Source organism: Engystomops pustulosus, chromosome 2 (genome assembly GCF_040894005.1).
Source record: "Engystomops pustulosus chromosome 2, aEngPut4.maternal, whole genome shotgun sequence".
Classification (NCBI taxonomy): domain Eukaryota; kingdom Metazoa; phylum Chordata; class Amphibia; order Anura; family Leptodactylidae; genus Engystomops; species Engystomops pustulosus.
Window position 1 is genome coordinate 165,590,539 of NC_092412.1, and position 27,033 is coordinate 165,617,571.

A 27,033-nucleotide genomic window follows, 5' to 3' on the forward strand; every position below is an offset into this window, starting at 1 on the left:
ATGCTAGTAACGGGTTGGACCCCCTTTTGCCTTCAAAACTGCCTCAATTCTTCGTGGCATAGATTCAACAAGGTGCTGGAAGCATTCCTCAGAGATTTTGGTCCATATTGACATGATGGCATCACACAGTTGCCGCAGATTTGTCGGCTGCACATCCATGATGCGAATCTCCCGTTCCACCACATCCCAAAGATGCTCTATTGGATTGAGATCTGGTGACTGTGGAGGCCATTTGAATACAGTGAACTCATTGTCATGTTCAAGAAACCAGTCTGAGATGATTCCAGCTTTATGACATGGCGCATTATCCTGCTGAAAGTAGCCATCAGATGTTGGGTACATTGTGGTCATAAAGGGATGGACATGGTCAGCAACAATACTCAGGTAGGCTGTGGCATTGCAACGATGCTCAATTAGTACCAAGGGGCCCAAAGAGTGCCAAGAAAATATTCCCACACCATGCACCACCACCACCAGCCTGAACCGTTGATACAAGGCAGGATGGATCCATGCTTTCATGTTGTTGAAGCCAAATTCTGACCCTACCATCCGAATGTCGCAGCAGAAATCAAGACTCTTCAGACCAGGCAACGTTTTTCCAATCTTCTACTGTCCAATTTCGATGAGCTTGTGCAAATTGTAGCCCCGGGTGCCACTCTTAGCTGAAAGGAGTGGCACCCGGTGTGGTCTTCTGCTGCTGTAGCCCATCTGCCTCAAAGTTCGACGTACTGTGCATTCAGAGATGCTCTTCTGCCTACCTTGGTTGTAACGGGTGGCGATTTGAGTCACTGTTGCCTTTCTATCAGCTCGAACCAGTCTGCCCATTCTCCTCTGACCTCTGGCATCAACAAGGCATTTCCGCCCACAGAACTGCCGCTCACTGGATGTTTTTTTTTTTTCGGACCATTCTCTGTAAACCCTAGAGATGGTTGTGCGTAAAAATCGCAGTAGATCAGCAGTTTCTGAAATACTCAGACCAGCCCTTCTGGCACCAACAACCATGCCACGTTCAAAGGCACTCAAATCACCTTTCTTCCCCATACTGATGCTCGGTTTGAACTGCAGGAGATTGTCTTGACCATGTCTACATGCCATGTGATTGGCTGATTAGAAATTAAGTGTTAACGAGCAGTTGGACAGGTGTACCTAATAAAGTGGCCGGTGAGTGTATATATATATATATATATATATATTTATATATTATATATATATATATTATTTATATATTATATATATATATATTATTTATATATTATATATATATATATTATTTATATATTATATATATATATATTATTTATATATTATATATATATATATATTATTTATATATTATATATATATATATTATTTATATATTATATATATATATATATATTATTTATATATTATATATATATATATATTATTTATATATTATATATATATATATATTATTTATATATTATATATATATATATATTATTTATATATTATATATATATATATATTATTTATATATTATATATATATATATATTATTTATATATTATATATATATATATATTATTTATATATTATATATATATATATATTATTTATATATTATATATATATATATATTATTTATATATTATATATATATATATATTATTTATATATTATATATATATATATATTTATATATTATATATATATATATTTTATTATATATATATATATATATATATTATATTATATATTATATATATTATATATATATTTATATATTTATATATATATATATATTATTTATTATATATATATATATATATATTTATATATTATATATATATATATATATTATTTATATATTATATATATATATATTATTATATATTATATATATATATATTATTTATATATTATATATATATATATATATATATTATATATATTATATATATATATTATTTATATATTATATATATATATATATATTATTTATATATTATATATATATATATATATTATATTATATATGATGTATGTGTGTTTTTGTATATGGTAAGTAGGTATATGCTGTATATACTGAATGTGTGTGTATTTGCTGTATGTGTGTATATTAGTTTGTATATGCAGCATATTGTGTTTTTATCCTGCATGTATGTGTATATATGGTCAGTGTATACTGTATGTGTGTATATATATATATTGTGAGAGGTGTTGTGTGGGAAAACCGCTATCTGTCATACAGGCAGATGAAGGAAGTGTGGTAAAAGCCCTGATTTGTCTGCAGTAACCCAAGGGTTAATACAGACATATAGTAAGCAGAAATAGTCTGTTTGGTCCATGTTGGCCTAGCTAACATGGACACATTGGTAATGTCCATACTGGGCCTGCTTATTATGGAGTAGGGGTAGGTTGGTAGTGGGACTCCCACTCCCACCCGGGCTTCGGTCCTGGGCTTTTGTAAAGCTCACAGGTGTGATTCCCCGGCTTCGTTAGAGCCTGATTTAGTCTGCAGGCCAGAAGCAGTAGGTGAGGCACTACCTGGAGACCTGAAGGTTAAGACTGAGTTCAACAGCAAAGGTAACTGAGTGCCTCCTGTACTACTGCTGGCCAAGGGTGTGTGCCGGGCAGACTGGTACCCATATAGCTAGGACCTGACATTTGTATTAGGCAGTGCCTACCGGGCAAGGTTTATTTTTGTGTTGCTTTATATGTGCCAAAACCAAGGCTGAAGTTATGTTGTTTTCTTAAAGGAAACCTACCATTTAGAATGGTCAGTGTGAGCTGGTGCCGGTACTTACTTTCGTTAGTGTTATAAACCGCGGTATTGCGGTTTTAACACTTTTTAAACTTTAGAGCAGAAGGGGCTTTGGCGCTGCGCGCGACAGTGCGCACGCAACATCTCCGCTATTTCTTATGTAGGCGCCGCAGCCTTCTCTGCTCTAAGTTTAAAAAGTGTTAAAACCGCGATACAGCGGTTTATAACGCTAACAAGAGTAAGTACCGGCACCAGCTCACCCTGAGCTGGTGCACGGTACTTACAGCTTACACCGACCATTCTAAATGGTAGGTTTCCTTTTAAATGTGAATAAACACTTTATTTGGACTTTAACCCTGCATGTGGGCCTGCTTCCTGCACTACTACTACCAGGCATCTACCAGAGCAATTCCCCACAATATATAGATATATATATGTGTGTGTATTTGAGGGCATAAATGTGTGTGTATAAGTTTATACTTGTATGTATATGATTGTGAGTGTACGAGTGTAGAACTTTGTGTATATAAAGGTGTGTATATATCAGTGTATAAATGTGTTTAATTGTATAAACAAGTCTGTATAAGGGTACATTCCCAAGAACGTATGGGGGACATATGTCTGGGTGCAAATTTGCTGCCGGATATATACTTCCCCCATAGGCTCCTATACCGCCTGGGCTCGGTACAGTGAGCACAACGAGTACTCACTGTTTCGTGCAAAAGAGAGAGAGTGTGGTCCATCTTTGCCTGTAAGAACGGCCATGTGGCTCTATTCTCTATGGAGAGGGAAGAGCCGCGATCACCTCTCCTCCTCTCCAGTATGTCAGGCGTGTGCCTGCCAGGCTATAGCTGGGCAGGCACACGTTTTTGTGAATGCAGCTTAAATAATATTATTTTTTAAGGGGAAGGGGGGCCTCATGCAGAAATCTGCTATCTGTGTAGAACCATTTAATCTGTCTGCACGTGGCTGTATGCTCACCCATGCCTTAGACCCCTTGCACACAAACGGAAAATTTCAGGTGCATGCTTCTCGTACCATACAGTTTTCCTGTGCACTGTACAGTATGGTGCCACAGAACTGTTAAGGTGCACAATGGAAATAGTCTGAGAGGCTCTGTTAGTGGATGTGCAGCATGCCATTTACTTGGCATCTTTTATAGCCAAAAGGGAGTCTGTATGTTTTCTTTACCATGCGTTGTCTGGTTTACTGACTCTTCTCCCCTGTGAGCGATAATGGAACTTTATATCAGGGTGTCTTCTAAGATGGTAATAATAATTTATTTATTTATATACAGTAGTGCACACAGATTATGCAACAGAGTTTGTAGTTTGTGTCTTTTTGTTTGGTTTATGAAAAGAAAATTAGTAAATATTACCAAATTAGATTAAAAATAAAGGATTAACCCTTTAAAGACCTTTGACGAAAATGCACGTTCTGGAACTGGGATTGTCATCCATTTAAATGGTCACCGTGTGTAAACACACAGTAACATCCAGTAATACCGTGATTGCTCCTGTCATTAACCCCTTATCACCGACACTAGTTTTCAGCTCAATGACCAGACTCGATTTTCAAATCTGACATGTCTCACGATAATTGGTTATAACTTCGGAACGCTTTAACATATCCCGGTGATTTTGAGAATGTTTTCTCGTGACACATTGTACTTCATGTTAGTTATAAAATTTAAGTGATACGTTTTGCGATTCGTTCTGAAAAAAAGTGAAAATTTGGCAAAAGTTTGTAAAAATTCTTCATTTTCCTAGTTTGAAATGTTCTGCTTTCAGACAGGAAGTAAAACTACCCAAAAAGCTTGATAAATTACATTTACGGAATGTCTGCTTTATGTTGGGATGCTATTTTATGCATCCTCTCACTTTTCTAGGATGTTATGAGGTGCAGAACTTTAGGTGCGATTTTTCTCATTTTCATGAAAATTGCCAAAACTCACATTTTGAGGGAAAACTCAGCTTCCAAGTGACTTTGTAAGGCCTAAGTAATAGTAAAACCCCATAAATTACCCCACTATAGAAACTTCACCCCTCAACGTATGTAAAACAACATCTATTAAGTCCATTAACTCTTTAAGTGTTTCACATGGGTTAAAACAATATGGACCTGCGATTTAGAAACTATGGAATTTTTTTGGAACATACATTCATTTAGGCCAAACTGACATTTTCACAATAAATTAAATGATGAAACGCACTGCAACGTTTGATGCCCAATTCCTCCCGAGTGTACTGATACCCAATATGTGGTGGTAACCTGCTGTATGGGCGCACGGCCGAGTATAGAATGAATGGAGGCGCCATTCACAGCAGATTTGTATTGTCACATTGTACTACCTATACATTTTTATTTTTTTTTTGGTAATGCAAGCATATGAGGGCTTATTATGTACGGGATGAGATACAATGTATAGATAATTTATTTTGGGGGTCTATAGCTTATTCATGAGATTTTATTAATTATTTCAAGGGGGACACAAACAAAATCATCAATTTTTATTTTGGATTTTTAGCATTTTTTTTCCCCCGCTCACCGTAATGTAAAAAAAATATTTTATGTTTATTCTCTGGTTCACTACGATTGCGGTGATACCTCATTTATATAGTTTTTCTTATCTTTGCTCAATTTTCCTGAGCAAAACCAATATTGGAGAATATCGCATTGTTTTTACTATTGACAACTTTTTAGGGCCATAACTTCTGTATTTTTCTGTTGTCAGATCTGGTTGAGGGCTTATTTTTTGCGAAAAGAGTTGTTCTTTTCAGTCGTATCATATTAGGGAACGTAGCTTTTTTTGATCACTTTTTAGAACATTTTTTGTGATGGTGTTTGATGAAAAATTGTATATTACGGGAAGTTTTTCGTAGTTATTTTTTTCATCGTTCACCGAGCGGGTTCAATATTGATTTAGATTTATTGTACAGATTAATACGGACGCGGTGATACCAAATATGTACATTTTTTGTGTGTTTTTGTGTTTTATATACTGTATTTGCATTATATGTGTAATTGGGGAGATTATGGGACTTTATTTTATTTAATTATTATTATAAAACAATTTAATCTTTTTTTTTTTACTTTCACATATTTTCAACCTTTTGGCTTGAATAAGCGATCATCCGATCGCTTATTCAAGCCTTTACACTGCAATACACTTGTATTGCAGTGTATAGTGTAAGTAACTGAGCATGCCGCGCATGCTCAGTTACTTACAGCCGGGTCCTGCCAGGAAGGCAGAACCCGGCGAGAAGAGGAGCCGACAGCCCCGGGTCACTCGTCGGGACCCGGGGCAGCGGCAGGAGGGATCGGATCCCCCGGTAAGCACACCGGGGGGGTCCGATCCACGGGGGACACACTTGCACGCCGCGGTCATGCTTGACCGCGGCGTGTAAGGGGTTAAACACCCGGGATCGGAGTTTTTCCGATCCCGGGTGTTAGTGCCGGGTCTGGGCTGTGATATCACAGCCCGACACCGGCACTATACTGACCCGATGTCCCGAAATCTTCTTCTGATGCGGCGCCGTAGAAAGGCGTCGCATCAGAAGAAGTACCCCTAATGACCACCGTAGATTCCCGATAGGGCGGTCATTAAGGGGTTAAATAACATCCAGGAATACTGTGAGTGCTCTTGTCAGTGTATATTAGTTACTAGTTGTTGTTTGTTAACTAAAAGAAAAAAAAGTTTTAAAAATCCAATATAATAAACTTTACATAAAAAAGGATTAGAACTTTTTTAGTCCTTGTTGGGATTTGGGGGTTCAAAAAAAAAAAAAAAAAAATTAATAGTAAAAAAAGAATTTATAGGTATGCAGTTGTAGTTATACTTACTAGTTCTAGGTATATGTAAACACTTTTTGAATATGTCTCAGAAAATGGCTCCGCAGATATTTACTGCAGAGGAAGCCTATCCGATGATCTGTTCAGACACAGATACCTCAAGCGAGATTGATGATGAACTTTTCGTTCATTCATCGTCATCTAGTGACAGCAATGAGCCTGTAAGTTTTGAGAATGATACAATTGTTAATTTTTACAAAGTCTACTGTATCAGGTTTTATAATAGCAATTTGCATATTCTCCAGAATGTTATAAAGAGTGATCAGCTTAAAAGCAATTTATTGCAATGTCAATATTTTCCTAAAAAATTTACTTTTTCAAAATTTACATTTCAACTTCATTGCAGGCCTGCCTTAAAAGGAGCAGCTAAAATTGTTTCTCTTCTGTTAACCATGGTTATCTCTAAAGAGACATGTGCAGTCATCATTGCACTGCACAAAACTGGCCTAACAGGGAAGAGTATCGCAGCTAGAAAGATTGCACCTCAGTCAACAATCTTACAATCAAGGAATTCTAGGAAAGAGGTTCCATTGTTGTCAAAAAGGCTCCAGGGTGCCCAAGAAGGACCAGCAAGCGCCTGGACCGTCTCTCAAAAGTGTTTCAGCTTTGGGATCGGGCTATTAGCAGTGCTGAGCTTGCTCAGGAATGGCAGCAGGCAGGTGTGAGTGCATCTGCACACATTGTGAGGCGGAGACTCTTGGAGCAAGGCCTGGTGTCAAGGAGGACAGCAAAGAAGGCAGTTCTCTCCAGAAAAAAAACATCAGGGACAGACTGATATTCTGCAAAAGGTACAGGGAGTGGACTGCTGAGGACTGGGGTAAAGTCATTTTCTCTGATGAATCCCCTTTCCAATGGTTTGTAACATCTGGAAAACAGCTTGTTTGGAGAAGACAAGGTGAGCGATACCTTCGACTGCTATCAGTCAGGATTTTTTCCAGATGTTGATTGAGAGCATGCCTCCAAGAACTGCATAGGTCCTGAAGAAGGGTCAACACTGCAAATATTGACTTTATGCATAAACTCATTCTAACAATGTAATAAGAACATGGGAGCGGTAAACCTTGCGGATATAATGCTGCAGCCTTACAGCGCAGTTAGGAAGTCCGAGTCTGGTACATAAAACTGGCTTTTAATCTGGCCAGCAGGGATCTTACCTGGTCTACCTGGAAAAAGTAGTAAAAATTTATTTTTTGGACACCAGGGTGGCGAAGCAAGGGCTACAACATCAAATGATGCCAGCAGGATAGTTGCAGGACAGTACTTCCCCTCCCAAGTCCCACCAACTGCAAAAAAGGCTGTCCTCAAAAAAGATGCCGTGTCTGCTATAAAAATGGGATTAGGAAGGACACTGGTTTTCAGTGCATGACATGCCATGACCAACCAGGGCTATGCATTCATGAATGTTTCCGCATATACCATACCTCACTAGAATTTTTTTGTATTTAGTCACTTTTTATGGCCTTTCAGAAACGTCCACATATTTATGCCGTGCCCCAACTTCACATTATTTGACCACTTCAAAATTAAAATTCCCATTATACCTTTAGATGAATATTATGAGGACTATACAAATTGGGTTCCATTTCTTCAGTTTCCCTTACTCAAAACTCACAAAAGTAACAAGGTTAGGCATATAAGGTTTCCACACGGATGTGACTTCTGAAGGGATTCTATAATTCACTTGCTCAAATCCTCTGCCAGGGGGATAGGACCTGTACCGTATTTTTTGCCCTATAGGGCGCACCGGACTATAAGGCGCATTAGTCCGATGCGCCTTATATATGTAATAATTACATATATAAGGCGCATCGGACTATAAGGCGCGGGGTCCGGCGGCCGGGGGCGTGGCGTAGGTCCGGGGGCGTGGCGGAGACCCGACGAGACGTGACGCCGAGACGCGACGGGGAACGCGGGGAAGGTGAGCGGGGAAGGTGAGGGGGAGGTGGAGGAGGGCAGCGGACCATACTTACATAGGTCCCCGCTACCGGAGACAGCAGATCTCCCGCTGGAGATCTCCGGTAGCGGGGACCTATGTAAGTATGGTCCGCTGCCCTGTGCCCAGCGCCATACATAGGGCGCACCGGACTATAAGGCGCACTTTGGATTTCCACGGAAATCCAATGCTTTTAAGTGCGCCTTATAGTCCGGAAAATACGGTAATTCATTGCAGCCTGAATTGAGTCTAAATACATGATAATACCATATATATATATGGATCAAAAAGGGTGTAGTATCCAAAATGGGATCACTTCTGGGGGATTTATGTGATCTTCATTGCCTAATTTCTCTTCTAATTGTGGATAGGGTCTAGAATTGGTTGCAGGCTGAATTGTAGCCAGAAAAGCTAAAATGCACTACCTCCATTGTAGGCCCTGCCAATTGTCCAAAAATGAGATTTTTATTCATGGAAGACAGCAAAATATTAAATCTGGGATCCATTTTGGTCATTTTCTTTACTTTTAACCAAAAAATAACTGTCACAAATGTGATATAGCAATGAAAATAACAAAAATAAAATCATTTTTTACATTTACTTTGCATTAATTCTAAAAAAAGTGGCAAGGTCTAAATACATGATAATCGCATTTATATAGACCAAAATAGGATCACATCTGGGGGATTTCTGTAAACTTCATTGCTGAATTTCTCTTGTCTAGAATTGGTTGCAGCCTTAATTGTAGCTAGAAGAGCCAAAATGCGCTCCCTACATTGTAGGCCCTGCCAATTGTCCAAAAAGCGGATAGTGGTCATGTTGGGGGCATTTTTCATCACAGAAGGAACAGCGAAATACAATTTGAAGACCGTTTCTCACTTTCCTTTACTCCATGTGACATATTGGGGCACATTTACTTACCCGGTCCAGTCGCGATCCAGCGGCGCGTTCTCTGCTCTGGATTCGGGTCCGGCCGGGATTTATGAATGTAGTTCTTCCGCCGTCCACCAGGTGGCGCTGCTGCGCTGAAAGTCATCTCATCGCGCCGGAATGCACCACCTCGGACCAGGTGAAGGTAAGCGCTCCCCAAGCGACACTTTCTCGGTTTTTAAATGCGGCGGTTTTTCCGAATACGTCGGGTTTTCGTTCGGCCACGCCCCCCGATTTCCGTCGCGCGCATGCCGGCGCCGATGCGCCACAATCCGATCGCGTGCGCCACAATCCCGGGGCAATTCAGGTACAATCGGCGCAAATCGGAAATATTCAGGTAACACGTCGGGAAAACGCGAATCGGGCCCTTAGTAAATGACCCCCATTGTGATTAATAATAGGAGAAAATAGCATTTTTAATAAAAAATTGCAAATTTTTGCCAGTTTTACAAAGTAAAGATACATCATATGAATTTAATTTTATCACTAAAAGATAAATCAACATGTTACAAAAAAATCCCCCACCAGAATGACTTTGATATTCCAGAGTTATTCCATGAAGTATCCACGTACTCCAAATTATCAAAATCTTGCAAGGTGCAATCACCATGGGTCCTCAAGCGGTTAATAGACCTGCAAGATGGAGATAAAGATCACAAATGCTGTCTCCTCAATTGTGAGAGATTGGGGTAATGCATTCCAAAAAGCATTATCCAGAATGGTATTAAATCATAGAAATGATCTAATTTTTAATTGATATAATACTGAATAATGACTATATTATTGGATTGTTTTGTAATATTTTGGGCACTAGTGTATAAGAATAATAAAGTTGAACTGGAATGGATGCAGACAATAGGGACTAAGTTTATTTATGGAATGGGTGGATTAGAATGCAAGAACAGATTACTAATTTTGAAGTTATTCAGTTGATGATCCAATTAAGGAACAAATATCACTATGGGCAGTACAGACAATTTTTTAATGATCCTTGTACAACTAGGCCTGAGGCACAAGCATCAGAAAACCTCTAAATACAGCAGGTTTCTGCTAAGTTGTTATTCTTCGAATTTGTAGACAGAGGAGCAAAGCTCAACCTTTGTATTAATTTGGATACATTTCTTACTCCTACACTGCTACACTGTTTTAATCTGTGGATCTTCCACAAGAAAATTCTGCATGGAAAATCTGAATAATACAGATCATATGTGCAGTCATGGCCATAAGTTTTGAGAATTACACAAATATTATAGTTTCACATGATCTGTTGCCCTCTGGTTTTTATATGTTTTAATCAGATGTTTTTATCACATACAGAAATACAAGTGCAATCATATTATGAGTAACAAAAGCTTTTATTGACGGTTAGAATGAGTTAATGCAGCAAGACAATATTTGCAGTGTTGACTAGAGATGAGCGAGCACTAAAATGCTCGGGTACTCGTTATTCGAGACGAACTTTTCCCGATGCTCGAGTGCTCGTCTCGAATAACGAGCCCCATTGAAGTCAATGGGAGACTCGAGCATTTTTCAAGGGGACCAAGGCTCTGCACAGGGAAGCTTGGCCAAACACCTTGGAACCTCAGAAAAGGATGGAAACACCACAGAAATGGACAGGAAACAGCAGGGGCAGCATGCATGGATGCCTCTGAGGCTGCTTAATCGCACCATTATGCCAAATTTATGGGCAACAGCATGGCCATAAAAGAGTGACCGAATGAGGCTAGATAGCATCTAAAACATCCAATAATTGACCCTGACACTATAGGGGACGGCATGCAGAGGCAGCGGCAGCAGCTGCAGGCTAGAGAGTGGCATGGCGACATACCCTAAATGGACTCTGGCTTCACCAAAGGAGGTGAGCAAGAAGCGCTGAAATTATTTCCTATGTGAACAAAAGGTTGACGGTATATTTAGTCGATAACACAGCATGGTAGCGACATAGTGACCAAGTTCCATAACGTATCTGGTGAAACACCCGAAAAATGAGCCTGACACAGCTCTTTTGATAAGGGGACGACATGGAGCCATTCATATTGATCTGCTATGATTGCAACTTCAGGTCTCCAGCATGGCAGCGACAGATGGGCCGAGTTCCACTATGTATCTGGTGAAACAACTGAAAATTCTGTCTGACACAGCTTGTTTGATAAGGGGATGATGTGCTGCATATCCTCTCACGCTCCAGCGTCTGGGGTGTAGAGAGTTGAAAGTTGCGCATGGAGACATTGGTGGACGCTGTGGAGGATCATGGAGGCAAAATGGACAGGAAACAGCAGGGGCAGTATGCATGGATGCCTCTGAGGCTGCCTAATCTTGGGATGGAGCTGGCGGTCCGCTGCCAGGCGAGCTTTCACCTGTCCAAGCCCCTGTCTCTCGGCTCCTCCCCACCCAAAATGGGCCTGGGGGCCAGAAACGTTTACTTTGAAAAAATTATAATTTTCAAAGCAGGCTGGGTCGTTTGAATATTTCACCTAGGAATAATGGAATAGCATAGTGGTTCTATTTTTAATTGTTTTTTTCGGAAATGGTTCCATGATTAAGAGCGACAGTATGGGGCATCCATATTGCGCTGCTATGATTGCAACTTCAGGTCTCCAGCATGGCAGTGACAGATGGGCCGAGTTCCACTATGTATCTGGTGAAACAACTGAAAATTCTGCCTGACACAGCTCGTTTGATAAGGGGATGATGTGCTGCATATCCTCTCGTGCTCCAGCGTCTGGGGTGTAGAGAGTTGAAAGTTGCGCATGGAGACATTGGTGGACGCTGTGGAGGATCATGGAGGCAAAATGGACAGGAAACAGCAGGGGCAGTATGCATGGATGCCTCTGAGGCTGCCTAATCTTGGGATGGAGCTGGCGGTCCGCTGCCAGGCGAGCTTTCGCCTGTCCAAGCCCCTGTCTCTCGGCTCCTCCCCACCCAAAATGGGCCTGGGGGCCAGAAACGTTTACTTTGAAAAAATTATAATTTTCAAAGCAGGCTGGGTCGTTTGAATATTTCACCTAGGAATAATGGAATAGCATAGTGGTTCTATTTTTAATAGTTTTTTCGGAAATGGTTCCATGATTAAGAGCGACAGTATGGGGCATCCATATTGCGCTGCTATGATTGCAACTTCAGGTCTCCAGCATGGCGGCGACAGATGGGCCTAGTTCCACTATGTATCTAGTGAAACGCCTGAAAATTCTGCCTGACACAGCTCGTTTGATAAGGGGATGATGTATGGAGGCAGTGAAGTAGTAGTAGATTAAAGGTGCTGCAGTTAAAACTATGTTAGTTGGATCTTGGGATGGAGCTGGCGCTCCGCTGCCAGGCGAGCTTTCGCCAATCCATGCCCCTGTCTCTCGACTCCTCCCCAAACAGCACTTCTAAGAACCTTTTGTATAAGATCAAGTGTAGTAGTGTTCTTATAAGTTTGGGTTATGGCGGGTGAGGGGAATGTAACAGATGCGCAAGAAGCGCTGTAATAATATGGGTAAATGATAAAAGTTTGCCAGTATATTTTGTGGATTACACAGCAGGGTGGCGACAAGTTTGATGTGGAAGCCATGAAAACAACCCAAAATTCTGCCTCACACAGCTCGTTTGATAAGGGGACGATGTATGGAGGCAGCTATATGGACGACTTTTGGAGGCAGCTATGGCGATGACGTGTGGAGGTAGCAATGGAGACAACGTGTGGAGGCAGCTAAAAAGACGACGTGTGGAGGCTGCTATGGAGACAATTTAATTTGGATAGTGCCTGTATGTGGCAGTCCAAAAAAGTTTTCAAACCAGAGGAGCAGGTAGGTGGTCCTCCAGAAAAATTAAATACATAGAGTACTATAGGTAGAGCCAGTTGGCCCTGGCAAAAAATAGCCAGTTTCCTCTGCTTTAGTGTACAAAGAGGAGGAGAAGAAGGGCAATGAGGAGGAGGGGTGCATACATTATTCAGGTTGAGCTTCTTTCACCTGGTGGAGAATGGAAATCCTAAGAAATCCAGGCTTTATTCATCTTGATAAGCGTCAGCCTGTCAGCGCTGTCAGTTGACAGGCGTGTACGCTTATCAGTGATGATGCCAACACCTGCACTGAAAACCCGCTCGGACAACACGCTAGCGGCAGGGCAGGCAAGAGCCTCCAAGGCGTACAGTGCCACATGTCCAGCTTTGAAACCCAGTAGTTGTAGGGAACTGTGTAATCATTTAGGACGATGGTATGGTCAGCTACTTACTCCCTCACCATCTTTCTGTAAAGATCAGCCCTACTCTGCCGAAACTGGGGACAGGTGACAGTGTCTTACTGGGGTGACATAAAACTGGCAAAGGCCTTGTAAAGCGTACCCCTGCCAGTGTTGGACAAGCTGCCTGCTCGCCTACTCTCCCTCGCTACTTGTCCTGCACAAGTACGCTCTCTGCCGCTAGCGCTGTCAGAAGGGAAATACTGTTTCAGCTTGTGCACCAGGGCCTGCTGGTATTCATGCATTCTCACACTCCTTTCCTCTCCAGGGATGAGAGTGGAAAGACTTTGCTTGTACCGTGGGTCAAGGAGAGTGAATACCCAGTAATCGGTGCTGGTATAAATTCTTTGAACGCGAGGGTCACGGGACAGGCAGCCTAGCATGAAATCTGCCATATACGCCCAACGCGCAAGAATTCACTCCCCTCACTGGCCTGACTGTCCATTTCCTCCTCCTCCAACTCCTCTTCTTCTGCCCATACATGCTGAACTGTGAAGGACTGAACAATGGTCCCCTCTTCTGTCTCGCCAACATTCTCCTCCTCTTCCTCCTCATCCTCCTCCACCTCCTCCGATATGCGCTGAGAAACAGACCTGAGGGTGCTTTGGCTATCAACAAGGGAATCTTCTTCCCCCGTCTCTTGTGACGAGCGCAAAGCTTCCGACTTCATGCTGACCAGAGAGTTTTTCAACAGGCCAAGCAGCGGGATGGTGAGGCTGATGATGGCGGCATCGCCACTGACCATCTGTGTTGACTCCTCAAAGTTACTCAGCACCTGACAGATATCAGACATCCACGTCCACTCCTCATTGTAGACTTGAGGAAGCTGACTGACCTGACTACCAGTTCTGGTGGAAGTTGACTGAAGTCGGGCAGTCTACAATCGCTCTGCGCTGCTGGTAAACTCTGGATAACATGGTTAATGTTGAATTCCACCTCGTGGGCACGTCGCACAACAGTCGGTGAGCGGGCAGTTGGAGGCGGCGCTGCGCTGCCCTGAGAGTGGCAGCATCTGTGCTGGACTTCCTGAAATGCGCACAGATGCGGCGCACCTTCGTGAGCAAATCAGACAGATTGGGGTATGTCTTATGGAAACGCTGAACTATGAGATTTAACACATGGGCCAGGCATGGCACATGTGTCAGTCTGCCGAGTTGCAGAGCCGCCACCAGGTTACGTCCGTTGTCACACACAACCATGCCTGGCTTCAGGTTCAGCGGTGCCAGCCACAGATCAGTCTGCGCCGTGATGCCCTGTAATAGCTCTTGGGCGGTGTGCCTTTTATCGCCTAGGCTCAGCAGTTTGAGCACCGCCTGCTATAGCTTAGCGATGGCACTGCTGCTGTGCCTAGAGCTACCCACTGATGGCGCCATGCCCACGGATGGTAATTCGGAGGAGGAGGTGGAGAAAGGTGGGAGGAGGAGGAGGCATAGTAGGCCTGAGAGACCTGGACCGAGGTAGGCCCCGCAATCCTTGGAGTCGGCAGTATATGACCAGCCCCAGGGTCAGTCTCGGTCCCAGCCTCCACCAAGTTAACCCAATGTGCCATCAGCGATATATAGTGGCCCTGCCCGGCAGCACTCGTCCACGTGTCCGTGGTCAGGTGGACCTTGTCAGAAATGGCGTTGGTCAGGGCACGGATGATGTTGTCTGACACGTGCTTGTGCAGGGCTGGGACGGCACATCGGGAAAAGTAGTGGCGGCTGGGGACCGAATACCGAGGGGCCGCCGCCGCCATGAGGTTTCGAAAGGCCTCGGTCTCTACCAGCCTATAGGGCAGCATCTCCAGGCTAAGCAGTTTGGAGATGTGGACGTTGAGGGCTTGGGCGTGTGGGTGGGTTGCACTATACTTCCTTTTGCGCTCCAGTGTCTGCGGTATGAAGAGCTGAACGCTGGTGGATGCTGTGGAGGATCGTGGAGGCGAAGATGGGGTTTTCACAGGGGTGCCATTGAGTGGGGTGTTTAGCATTCATATGCCTGCGCATACTGGTGGTAGTTAAGCTAGTAGTGGTGGAACCCCTGCTGATCCTGGTTTGGCACAGGTTGCACACCACAGTCTTTCGGTCATCCAGTGTTTCTTTAAAGAACCTCCAGACTTCTGAAAATCTAGCCCTCACCACGGGAGCTTGACTACGTGAAACATTTGGCGCTGATGCACCATCTCTGGCCCTGCCTCTCCGTCTGGCCCCACCACTCTCTTCCAACCTGTTCTGGTATAGGACTCGCATCCGTCTCAGAAGCACTGTGTTCACCCGGCCTATCAACCCAGCTTGGGTCTGTCACCTCATCATCCTCCGATCCCTCAGTCCGCTCCCCCCTCGGACTTCCTGCCCTGACAACAACTTCACCACTGTTTGACAACCGTGTCTCCTCATCGTCCGACACCTCTTTACACACTTCTTCCACTACGTCAATAATGTCATCATCACCCACAGACTGCGACCGGTGGAAAACCTGGGCATCGGAAAATAGCTCAGCAGCAACCGGACAAGTGGTTTGTGACTGTGGGAAGGGTCCAGAAAACAGTTCCTCAGAGTATGCCGGTTCCAATGCCAAATTTTGCTTGGGGGGAAGGAGGCTGAGGTGGAGGAGCTGGAGGAGTGCTGATTTCGGAGACATGGGTGGACTGCGTGGAAGACTGACTGGTGGACAAATGGCTAGAAGCATTGTCCGCAATCCAAGACCTCACCTCTTCGCACTGTTCTGGCCTCAGTGCTCTACCACGAGTCCCAGTAACTTGAGACATGATGAACCTAGGGAGTGTAGCTCTGCGGCGTTCCCCTGCTCCCTCATCAGCAGGTGGTGTCTCACCCCGCCCAAGACCACAGCCTCTGACCCCTGCAGTAGTTGGACGCCCACGTCCACGCACTCGTCCTCTACCCCTAGCCCTCGGGTTAAACATTTTCAAAATTAAAGTGTAAACTTTACATTTTTTTTTTTTTATTAAACAAAACGATGCTATCCTATTGCTATGGCTAGTTTCTAACCTACACTGACAGCACACAACTGGATTTTGTGCTGTGCCTGATGACTTTGAGTTATAAAAGTAAATAAACGTAAAAAAAAATAAATCAGCAGACTGTGCCTAATTCAAATCAAACCCCTAATAAATTTTCCCACTTTGGTGTTTGAGGTGGATATGTGTGTCACTAAGAGCTAAACACAACGGTCGCAAGTCTCCCTGCAAATTCCTCACAATATGGTACTAGCTGCACTACTAGTGGCAGCAAGCCCAGCCACAAGCAAACCAAAAAAAAGTAAATATATAATGTTATTGTAGCCCTAGGGCTGTTGTAGGGCTATTGTAGGGCTGTTGGGTTCTTGTAGAATCACTCCTGCCTAACACTATTCTAATAGAACACCCTAACGCTTTCCCTGACCAGCAGCAGCTCTCTCCCTAGTGGCATCCAGACAGAGAATGATCCGAGCAGCGCGGGCAGGGGCTAGTCTATTCCAGGGTCACCTGTTCAGGCCAGCCAACCACTGCTATCGACGTGTAAGGGTACCACGTCATGCTGGGTGGAGTGCAGAGTCTCCTGGCTTGTGATTGGCTCTGTTTCTGGCCGCCAAAAATCACAACGGCGGGAGATGCCATTTTCTCGAGCTGGCGAAATACTCGTCCGAGCAGCGAGCAGTTTCGAGTATGCTAGTGCTGGAACGAGCATCAAGCTCGGACGAGTATGTTCGCTCATCTCTAGTGTTGACCCTTCTTCTTCAGAACCTCTGCAATTCTCCCTGGTAGCTCTCAATCAACTTCTGGACCAAATCCTGATTGATAGTAGTCCATTCTTGCACAATCAATGTCACAATTTTGTCACAATTTGTTGGTTTTTGTTTGTCCATCCGTCTCTTGATGATTGACCACAAGTTCTCAAGATCTGTGGAGTTTCCAGGCCATGGACCCAAAATCTCTCTGTTCTGTTCCCTGAGCGATTTAGTTATCACCTTTGCTTTATGGCAAGGTGCTCCATCATGGTGGAAAAGGCATTGTTGATCACCAAACTGCTCTTGGATAGTTGGGAGAAGTTGCTCTTGGAGGACATTCTTTATTCATGGATGTGTTTTTGGGCAAGACTGTGAGAGAGCCGATTCCCTTGGCTGAGAAGCAACCCCATGCATGAATGGTTGCAGGATGCTTTACAGTTGGCACAAGACAAGACTGGTGGTACCGCTCAGCTTGTCTTCTCCGAACAAGCTGTTTTCCAGATGTTACAAACAATCGGAAAGGGGATTCATCGGAGAAAAGGACTTTACCCCAGTCCTCAGCAGTCCTCTCCCTGTATCTTTTGCAGAATATCAGTCTGTCCCTGATGTTTTTTCTGGAGAGAAGTGGCTTCTTTGCTGTCCTCCTTGACACCAGGCCTTGCTCCAAGAGTCTCCGCCTCACAGTGTGTGCAGATACACTCACACCTGCCTGCTGCCATTCCTGAGCAAGCTCTGCACTGCTGGTAGCCCAATCCCGAAGCTGAAACTCTTTTAATAGATGGTCCTGGCACTTGCTGGTCCTTCTTGGGCGCCCTGGATCCTCCTTGGCAACAATAAAGCCTCTCTCCTAGAATTCCTTGATGATGCGATAGATTGTTGACTGAGGTGCAATCTTTCTAGCTGCGATACTCTTCCCTGTTAGGCCAGTTTTGTGCAGTGCAATGATGACTGCATGTGTTTCTTTAGAGATAACCATGGTTAACAGAAGAGAAACAATGATGCCAAGCACCTTCTTTTAAAGTGTCCAGTGGTGTGATTCTTAATCAACACAGATTGATCTCCAGCCCCGTCCTCATCAACACCGACACCTGTGTTAATGGAGCAATCCCTGAAACAATGTTAGCTGCTCCTTTTAAGGCAGGCCTGCAATGAAGTTGAAATGTGTTTTGGGGGAAAAAGTTCATTTTCTAGGCAAATATTGACTTTGCAATTAATTGCTGTTAAGCTGATCACTCTTTATAACATTCTAAAGTATATGCAAATTGCCATTATAAAACCTGATGCAGTAGACTTTGTAAAAATTAACATTTGTTTCATTCTCAAAACTTTTGGCCATGACTGTAGGTAAAAGTAGTGAGACAATAGAAGTTTTGCCACAGTATAATGTGATGTCTGTTACTTTAGGAGCACCATTCTTCAGACATATGGAAATTGATAGAGATATTGCAGGGAGGATGGGTAGTAGCATAAAATGTACACTTAATGAGCACAATAAAACTTGTTTAGCTATTATGCTGATCTTTACAGATCATGTTTCCATTTCAATTTTATATGAATTCTGTATGTTTATTAATATTGACTCTGTATTCAATTTTACTTTAAGTAAAATTAAATTTATTTAAAATACTCTGTATTTTATTTTACTTATTTATTTATTCTTTTATTTAAGAACGTCCTGGTCCTCCAAAAACCATAAAGTTGGTGGATGTTTGGGGTTTTAATGCAGCTGTGGAGTGGACCCCTCCAGTAGATGATGGAAATGCAGAAATTACTGGTTACACTGTGCAGAAGTCTGATAAAAAAACTGGGGTAAGCACCTTCTTGTATTTTGTGCAACATTTCCTTGTGTGTCCCGTCCTAAGGTGGATACTAGGAGGGAAAATCCTTTTTGATGACAGTATAATATTCTTGAAATGGGACAAATGATTCTCATATAACCTAACTGATGGAAAAGGAGGATCTCTGCAACTGCTTCTACTAAATCGTGTTACAGTGCCAACAGCTCGCCTCTGTATGGTGTAATGTTCACTCCTGTGCGCGTCTGTAGGCTGTATGTGAGCATACATAGTCTGAATCTTTGCAAACATATATTTTTTGTTTTTAAGCAATCTGTAATTTTAGAAAATTCTTTTTTCTTTTTACAACTGAGCTTCTCGGTGCACAAGTCAGGGCTCCTGTTTTCTTCATTCTACAATTCCCTATTAAGGGTTTTATTCATTTAAACCTCTGCATAATCTGGACTTTAAAATTCAGCTGATTTTACTATTAGTCTATTAAACCCAACCTGTTCCAATCCATCCTATCCCCAGGTTGGACCCTTTGCTCAAAAACATAACGGTACTTGCTTTATCACTGCCCCTTTACAGTTTGCCATCCATTTTTTTCATACTCTGACTAGTTCCAGACTGTGAAGTCGGAGCCTGGACTTGCGCCGACCCGTAAATATAGAAAAAATCATAAAAAATGTCTGTTCTATTCCTGATCTAAGGATTTAAGTCGGAGGTGAGCAACATTTTTCGGTCAAAGGGCAATATATTTATACTGCTCAACTTTTAGGGGGCCGCATCAGTAACCAGATGCACCAACAACCACAGTACAGCACAAAATGCCGCCACAGTACAGCAATAAATATTAACCCCAGAAACCAAATACAGGCGGTCCCCTACTTAAGAACACTCGACTCTGGTTATTGGTAATTTATTCTACTTCAGTCCTAGGCTACAATGATGAGCTGTAACAGTTATCACAGGTGTCTGTAATGAAGCTTTAGTGTTAATCCTGATTCTTATGACAACCCAACATTTTTAAAATCCAATTGTCACAGACACCAAAAAAGTTCTGGCTGGAGTAACAATGATAAAATATACAGTTCCGACTAACATACAAATCTTGTATGTTACCCGGGGACTGCCTGTACTGCATTCAGAGAAGAAAACAATAGTGCAAACCCCAGAGCATAAAATGATAGTATTGGGGGTTCCAGAGCAAACCCCTATAATAATGGAGACACCTACAGAGTAGACAATAATACTGGAAACCCCATAGCAGATAATAATTGTGGAGACCCACAGAGAAGACACATAACTAGTACCGGAGACCCCTAGAGCAGACTAATAATACTGGAACCCCCACATCAGACAAACAATAATAATTGATAATAATAATACTCATAGCGGACATCTACAGATAAAATAAGACTTTAAAGATTACAAACCGTCATATGGGATTGAGGGCCCTACTCACAAGAGCTTGCAGTCTATGAGGGTGAAGGAGGTGACATAAGAGACTGGGACAATACTGGAAACTCCCCAGTGCAGACTAACAATAGTCTGACCCCTGAAGTGGACTAACAATACTGTAGACCCCCAGCGCAGACTAACATTACCAGAGAAGCCCAGAGCAAACAATAATACTGTAGACCCTTAAAGCACAAAACAACTATTACTAGAGACCTCCGCAGCAGGTTTAACCCCTTAGTGCTCTCTGCCGTAGCTGTACTGCACTGAATCCTGCGAATAGCGCTCATTGCAGTACAGCTACTCCGCAGAGACAATGGCGGTTCAGCTCTGCACAGGAGCCGAACCGGCATCGGGGGTTGCGGGATGTCAGCGATAATCTACCGCTGACATCCCCGAGTAACACCCACAGTGGGATCACGGGTGTTTGATCCGTTAAATGCCGCAGTCGACGCGACTGCGGCATTTAACATGCCTTCCGGGGGTCTTTCCCTGATGATCAGCTCCCCCGTTTTCGGCAGTGCCTTAAAGGCAGTGCCTTTAAGATGGCGTCTGTGATGTCATAAGTATTGCAGAGTATTACCATGAACAAGCAATAAGATGATTGCTTGTTCATGTCCCATGGTGGAACAAGTAAAAAATTTAGAATAAAATGTTTTTCAATAAAAAATAAGTTTACAAATCACTAAAAATGCCCATAATCCCCAAAACATATAAAGCCATACAACGCTCAAAAAATTCTAAATCATAACACAAACCCCACATATATAGTATCACCGCATCAGTAAGAAACCCCTATAATAAAATTAAATAACTATTGAACCCGCACGATGAACGCCGTAACTTTAAAAAAACCTGGCAAAAATTATGATTTTTACCTATTGAATCCCACTAAAAATGCAATAAAAAGTGATCAACAAAGCATATGTACTCCAGAATGATACTGTTGCAAAGTAAAATATGTCCTGCAAAAATTAAGCCATCAACCAGCTCTGTAGCCAAAAACGTCTGCCACTTGGAAGACGGTGATGCAAAAATTTTCACCCACATTAGGGTTTTATTTGGCAAATTTAGTAAAACATAAGAAAAAATATTCATGTCTGGTACCCCCTTAATTGTATTGCCCCATAGAATAAAGATAACATGATTATTAGGCTATATGGCGAACACAGAAAAAAAAAGTAAAAAATCCAGTACAGAATTGATGCTTTCCTACTCGTGACCTAAAAAAAAGTTCCTAAATTTTCAACAATAGGGTATACCAACCCCAAAATTGTAACACTGGAAAAATCATCTCGTCCTGCAAAAAACATGCCATCTCATGGCCCCAATAAGGAAAAAGTGAACATTTTATAGCCTACAAAAGGGGCCAATTCTGCGCCTTGCTGTGCCCTCATAAAACAAGTAATGTCCACATACGGGGGGTCTCTGTAATCGGGAGAAATTTCATAACAAAGTGTATGGTGGGTTTTATCTTTTCATCTTTTGCAAATGTGTAAATTTTAGGGCTAAATGAACGTATAACCAACAAAATTTGAACATTCTAAATTTCACCTTTCACTGAGCCTTAAGCTACAAAATGGCTGCGTCATTAAAGAGAACCCGTCATGCAAAATAACCCCCTAATCTAAATATATTTTCATATTCTGCCATTAGAGAGCATTGCCTCTATCCCTTCATTGTCCCTCTACATGCCTGTAAACCTTAGCAATGAGGTCCTAAAGCTGTATGCAAATGACCTGTGAAATGTCCAATGAAGCATTAGCATATTCAAGCTGTCCACTCTATTCATGAGTGGGAGGCACAGCCACACCCCCAGTGCATGACTGACAGCCTGTGTAATGGAGTGAGGCTGTATAATGATGTGCTTCCTGGTGCTGGTGGCCACGCCCCCTGCAGCCTGTGTGTGCATGTTTGTGTGTATAGGAGAGATACAGCAGCTCCAGGCAGCCATGTTACAGCAGAACATGTCAGATTCATGTGTAGCTGATGTCTGTGTCTCTCACCTGTATATTAGGAGGATGCAGCATGTCAACAGATGCAGCATGTCAGCAGATACTAGCCATGCTTTACTATACATTACACACAGACATGAGCAGGGGGAGGAGAGGGGAGGGGTAACAGGGGTGACATCACTGCCTCTGACCATGTGACCAGCCTCATTTACATAATAAAGAATAGATGATTTTACAATGAATAATGTATGAAATAACTAGATAAAGGCTGGGATGGATCCTTGTGAGCTGCTCCAACAGGTAATAGTGACAAGACTAGTGACACAGACCTGATGACAGGTGTCCTTTAAGGGGTTAAAATACTGGAGACCCCCAGAGCAGACAAACAAGCAAATAAATACATTTCCTCCTCTCCATGCTCATCAACTGCTCTCTGTTCCACACTGCAGCTTCTACTTTCTTCATATGCCTCTGAGCTCTGTGTCCTGTTCTGGTTGTATCCACCAGCATCAGGACCTGAGGCAGAACAAAAATACATAATTTCAGATAGTCTGTCTCTATCAGTCAATAGAAAAAATATTAAAAGGTTCAGCTCACCTCCCTTGAGACCAGTGCGTTGTATTGTGGCTTCGATGCACGGAGAGCTGTGTATCAGCCGTATATGCACAAAAAGAAATTCCAACTAGCATCCCAGACAGTCAAAAAATGTTTAAAGTCCATTCTTTTATTCAGAAAAATTGTTGAAAGCGTATAAAAAAAGTCACATAGGTCTTTCGGGTTTTGGACCATTGTGGTCCTTTCTAAATATAAGAATGGACTTTTAACATGTTTTCACAGTCTAGGAAATTCCAGCGATTTTCCCTAGTTGGCATTTCCTCTTGTCTCTATCAGTCCCGGTGTTTACAATTTTGGTTGCCCCTGGATATGATTGTAATTCTTCTGACTATGGTGGGATTCTTCTCATGTAGCTTCTTTTGTCTGCATACTGCAGTGCTGTCTTCCTACTGCAACTCCCCATTCCATTACTAGACCAGCTGAGACACTGGCACTTCCTGCTGCCAAGCAGTGTGCAGAGAATTACTCTGCTCATCTGTCTGTAGCTTGTAGAGTTCACTCTGTATTTTATTGGGTAGAGGAGTGAGCAGTGGTAAGTGTTTTATATCCTTCGCATGGATCACATCATCTCTCATCTCTGTTCTGTCTCATCTCTTTTTCTACGTCTTAGATACTAGTTGAATGTTCAGAAGCTAAATAAAAGTGTAGTTAAGCCCTGTACTATGTCAATTTAAGAATATTATCAGCACACAGCATCTCATAGCACAGAAGAATCATGAAGTGTCTGCTCTGAAAGTCCCCGTCCACACACTGTATTCTTACCACAAATAGCAATAAAACTGACTAAAAGTGCAGCAATTGTGTAAACATCACTAGGGGATTAACTTGAGAACTTTCTTTTATGGGAAAACCCATTTAACCCTATCAGTGCACAAAGTGTAGTGGCAGGAGAAAAGCCTAGAACAGTGAGAATTTCTCAGCTGCACTGCTACCTGGGCTTCTGTACGAATGAACACTTCCATCATTTATGAAGGGGCGCATTGAATCCTGACTGTCCAAGGTATGAACAGTTACTCAGTTACTTTATTTCAGGTTTTGCATTTAGTGCATCCATTGTGTGTATCTACCCTTAAAAGTTTATTTTAACCAATTTAAAGGGAGCCTGTCAGAACAGATTATCCCATTAAAGCAGCACCAGTAACTTATGCAGCATGTAATTAGCTTTCCATCTACTGTATATACTCGAGTATAAGCCGAGTTTTTCAGCAAGAAAAAAAACAAAAAGTGTACTTACCTTCCGACGCCCCTCTGGCAGGTCCTCTTTTACCCATCGCGGCTCCATGTCCCTGCGTGGTACGTCGCAGCCATCATGACGTCAGCCGCACGCTGACATTCTATTGTGCATGCCGGCATCAGCACACACTATGATGTCAGTGATCAGCTGACGTCATGGTGCCTGCGACGGACCATGCGGGGACACGGAGCTGATACCAGAGCATCGATGGATAGACCTGCCAGGGGGGCGTCGTAAGGGAAGTACACTTTTTGTTTTTTTCCTACAGGCATTATATTGGGGGCAGGTGCTGCTGTCTATATACTGTAGGGGGCTGGCAGGCTATATACTGCAGGGGGCTGGCAGGCTATATACTGCAGGGGGCTGGCAGGCTATATACTACAGGGGGCTGGCAGGCTATATACTACAGGGGGCTGGCAGGTTATAAACTGGGGTGGGGCTGTCGAGCTATATTCTGGGGAGGGGCTGGCAAGCTATATACTGGGGGGGGGCTGGCAGGCTATTTACTACAGGGGGCTGGCAGGCTATATACTGGGGGGCTGTGACCTATGCATTTCCCACACTCGGTTTATATTCGAGTCAATAGGTTTTTCCAGCTTATACTCGGGTTGGCTTATACTCAAGTATATACGGTATATACATCTGGTTTGACAGCATGGCTACAAGGTGGAGAAAAGGAACTCTTATACTTTATAATAATTAGCATCATAAAGTCATGGAGATGGTGCGCTGAGAAATAGTCACATTATCCATGCCTCATAATTCCTTAAGCACAATGCTTACAGAGATGTAACTGGACGGATTTCCCCAAAATGTGTGCATGTGCCATGCAGAGACTTATAACAAAGTGTTGGAGTCAGGGAAAGATTGACTTTATCTCTTAGCTCCCCATTTCCATAACATAATGATGATTACTATGAAGTAAATCTATTAACTACATTCTTACAGAAATTTATCACTGTAGATGTTTATTTAATGACTTAAATGTTTTTGTGTTCTAGGAATGGTTTACAGTTCTTGAGAATTATCACCAAACTAATTGCACAGTTTCTGACTTGATAATTGGAAATTCTTACTACTTCAGAGTGTTTTCTGAAAACCTGTGTGGCCTTAGTGAAAAAGCTACAGTTACTAAAGACTGTGCTTTTATTAAAAAAACAGGTGAGTTATAGCTATACTGTTTACATGGTTACATTTTATGAGAAAATGGGGATATCTTATCTGACCCTCCTGTGAGTACTAAAAATGAGGAAAACCACTACTGTAAGTTAGGAGAAGGGTTATAATCTACAGGATAAAGGGTTGTAATGTTTACTGACCAAAGAAAAGCTCCTGATGTGACTAATGGGATTTAATTATGTTGAATGTGAGGACAGTCGTAAAAAAAGGGATGTGAGCTGCTTAGTGTCAGACCCCCAAAAATCTGAAATTGAGGAGAAATCCTACATGCACAAAAATTAGCATTTTTGATGCTGGCCATTGTTTTAACATCTAGCATACATGGCAGTATTTCTATGACCTAAGGTGAGAGACGACTGCCTGGGTCACATATTACTGACCATGGTCTATTCCTGCACATTTTTCTGGTTGTTTGGGCAATTTTGTTTGTTACCATATGTGAGCTGAGCTTATCCGCTAATCTAACATGGTTTGTAGTTAAAAAAAAAAAAAAACCTTTCCAATCTGGCTCTTCCTCAATAAAAATAATAGTATCTTCCGGTTTAAAATCTTTAAAAATACATCAAAAATGTAATCAGAGTAATTAACTATTAGCATATAGATTTGTAATTCTGGATATATAGCAAATGGAGGGACATTTCAGTCCTGCATGTGAATGCAAGCTTAAAGGGGTATTCTCATCTGGGCACTTACATTCAGTTTCATTAATCGGCCATATGTAAACATTTCTTCAATTAGATGTTATTAAAAAAAATGTTCCTGTGTGAAGATAATTTCTCATAAATGTAGCCATGTTGTCCCTTAGAAATACCTCAGATACGACCACCTCTGATGGATTGAGTGCACAAAGAAACAAAAGGTTATTGTATATAAAATGTCCGGGAGTTACTACATGTCGCACAGCCACCCTGTGGTAATCCTGGTACTCAGACTCTATAGCGCAAGTCTGCCCACCGCTGCCAGAGTGTGACGTGGTCGTATCCGAGGAAGCTATATAGTTTCTAAGGGACAACATGACTACATTTATGAGAAATTATCTTCACACAGGAACATTTTTTTAATTAACCCCTTAACGCTCTGCGCCGTAGCTCTACGGCGCAGAGGTATAAGGGATGTATGAAGAGGGCTCACGGGCTGAGTCCTCTTCATACAGAGGTGGGGGTTTTTGCATTTTGCACAAAACCCCCACCGCTAATAACCGCGGTCGGTGCTTGCACCGATCGCGGCTATTAACCCTCTAAACACCGCCCGCAAAGTCGCGGGCGGCGTTTAAAAGACGGCGGCGCGCGGGCGCCGCCATCTTTTTTTCGATCGCCACGCCCCCGAACGTCATCGGGGGGCGGCGATCGGTTACCATGGTAGCCTCGGGTCTTCTTTTGACACGAGGCTACATGGTTTATGCAGGTTCGTTACAATGAGCCAGTGGCTCATTGTAATGTATGACC

The 27,033-nt window shown here is 42.5% G+C and overlaps 1 protein-coding gene across 3 annotated transcripts in view; it reads left to right on the forward strand.

Moving 5' to 3' along the window:
* The window catches only part of IGFN1 (immunoglobulin like and fibronectin type III domain containing 1), a 743,161-nt gene that overhangs the window by 193,953 nt on the left and 522,175 nt on the right, over positions 1-27,033 (forward strand). For all 3 annotated transcript variants that reach the window (XM_072137225.1, XM_072137226.1, XM_072137224.1), the window contains exons 6-7: positions 19,039-19,178; positions 25,411-25,570. In XM_072137225.1, coding sequence (XP_071993326.1) covers positions 19,039-19,178; positions 25,411-25,570 — 300 coding nt within the window. The remainder of the gene's footprint in view (positions 1-19,038; positions 19,179-25,410; positions 25,571-27,033) is intronic.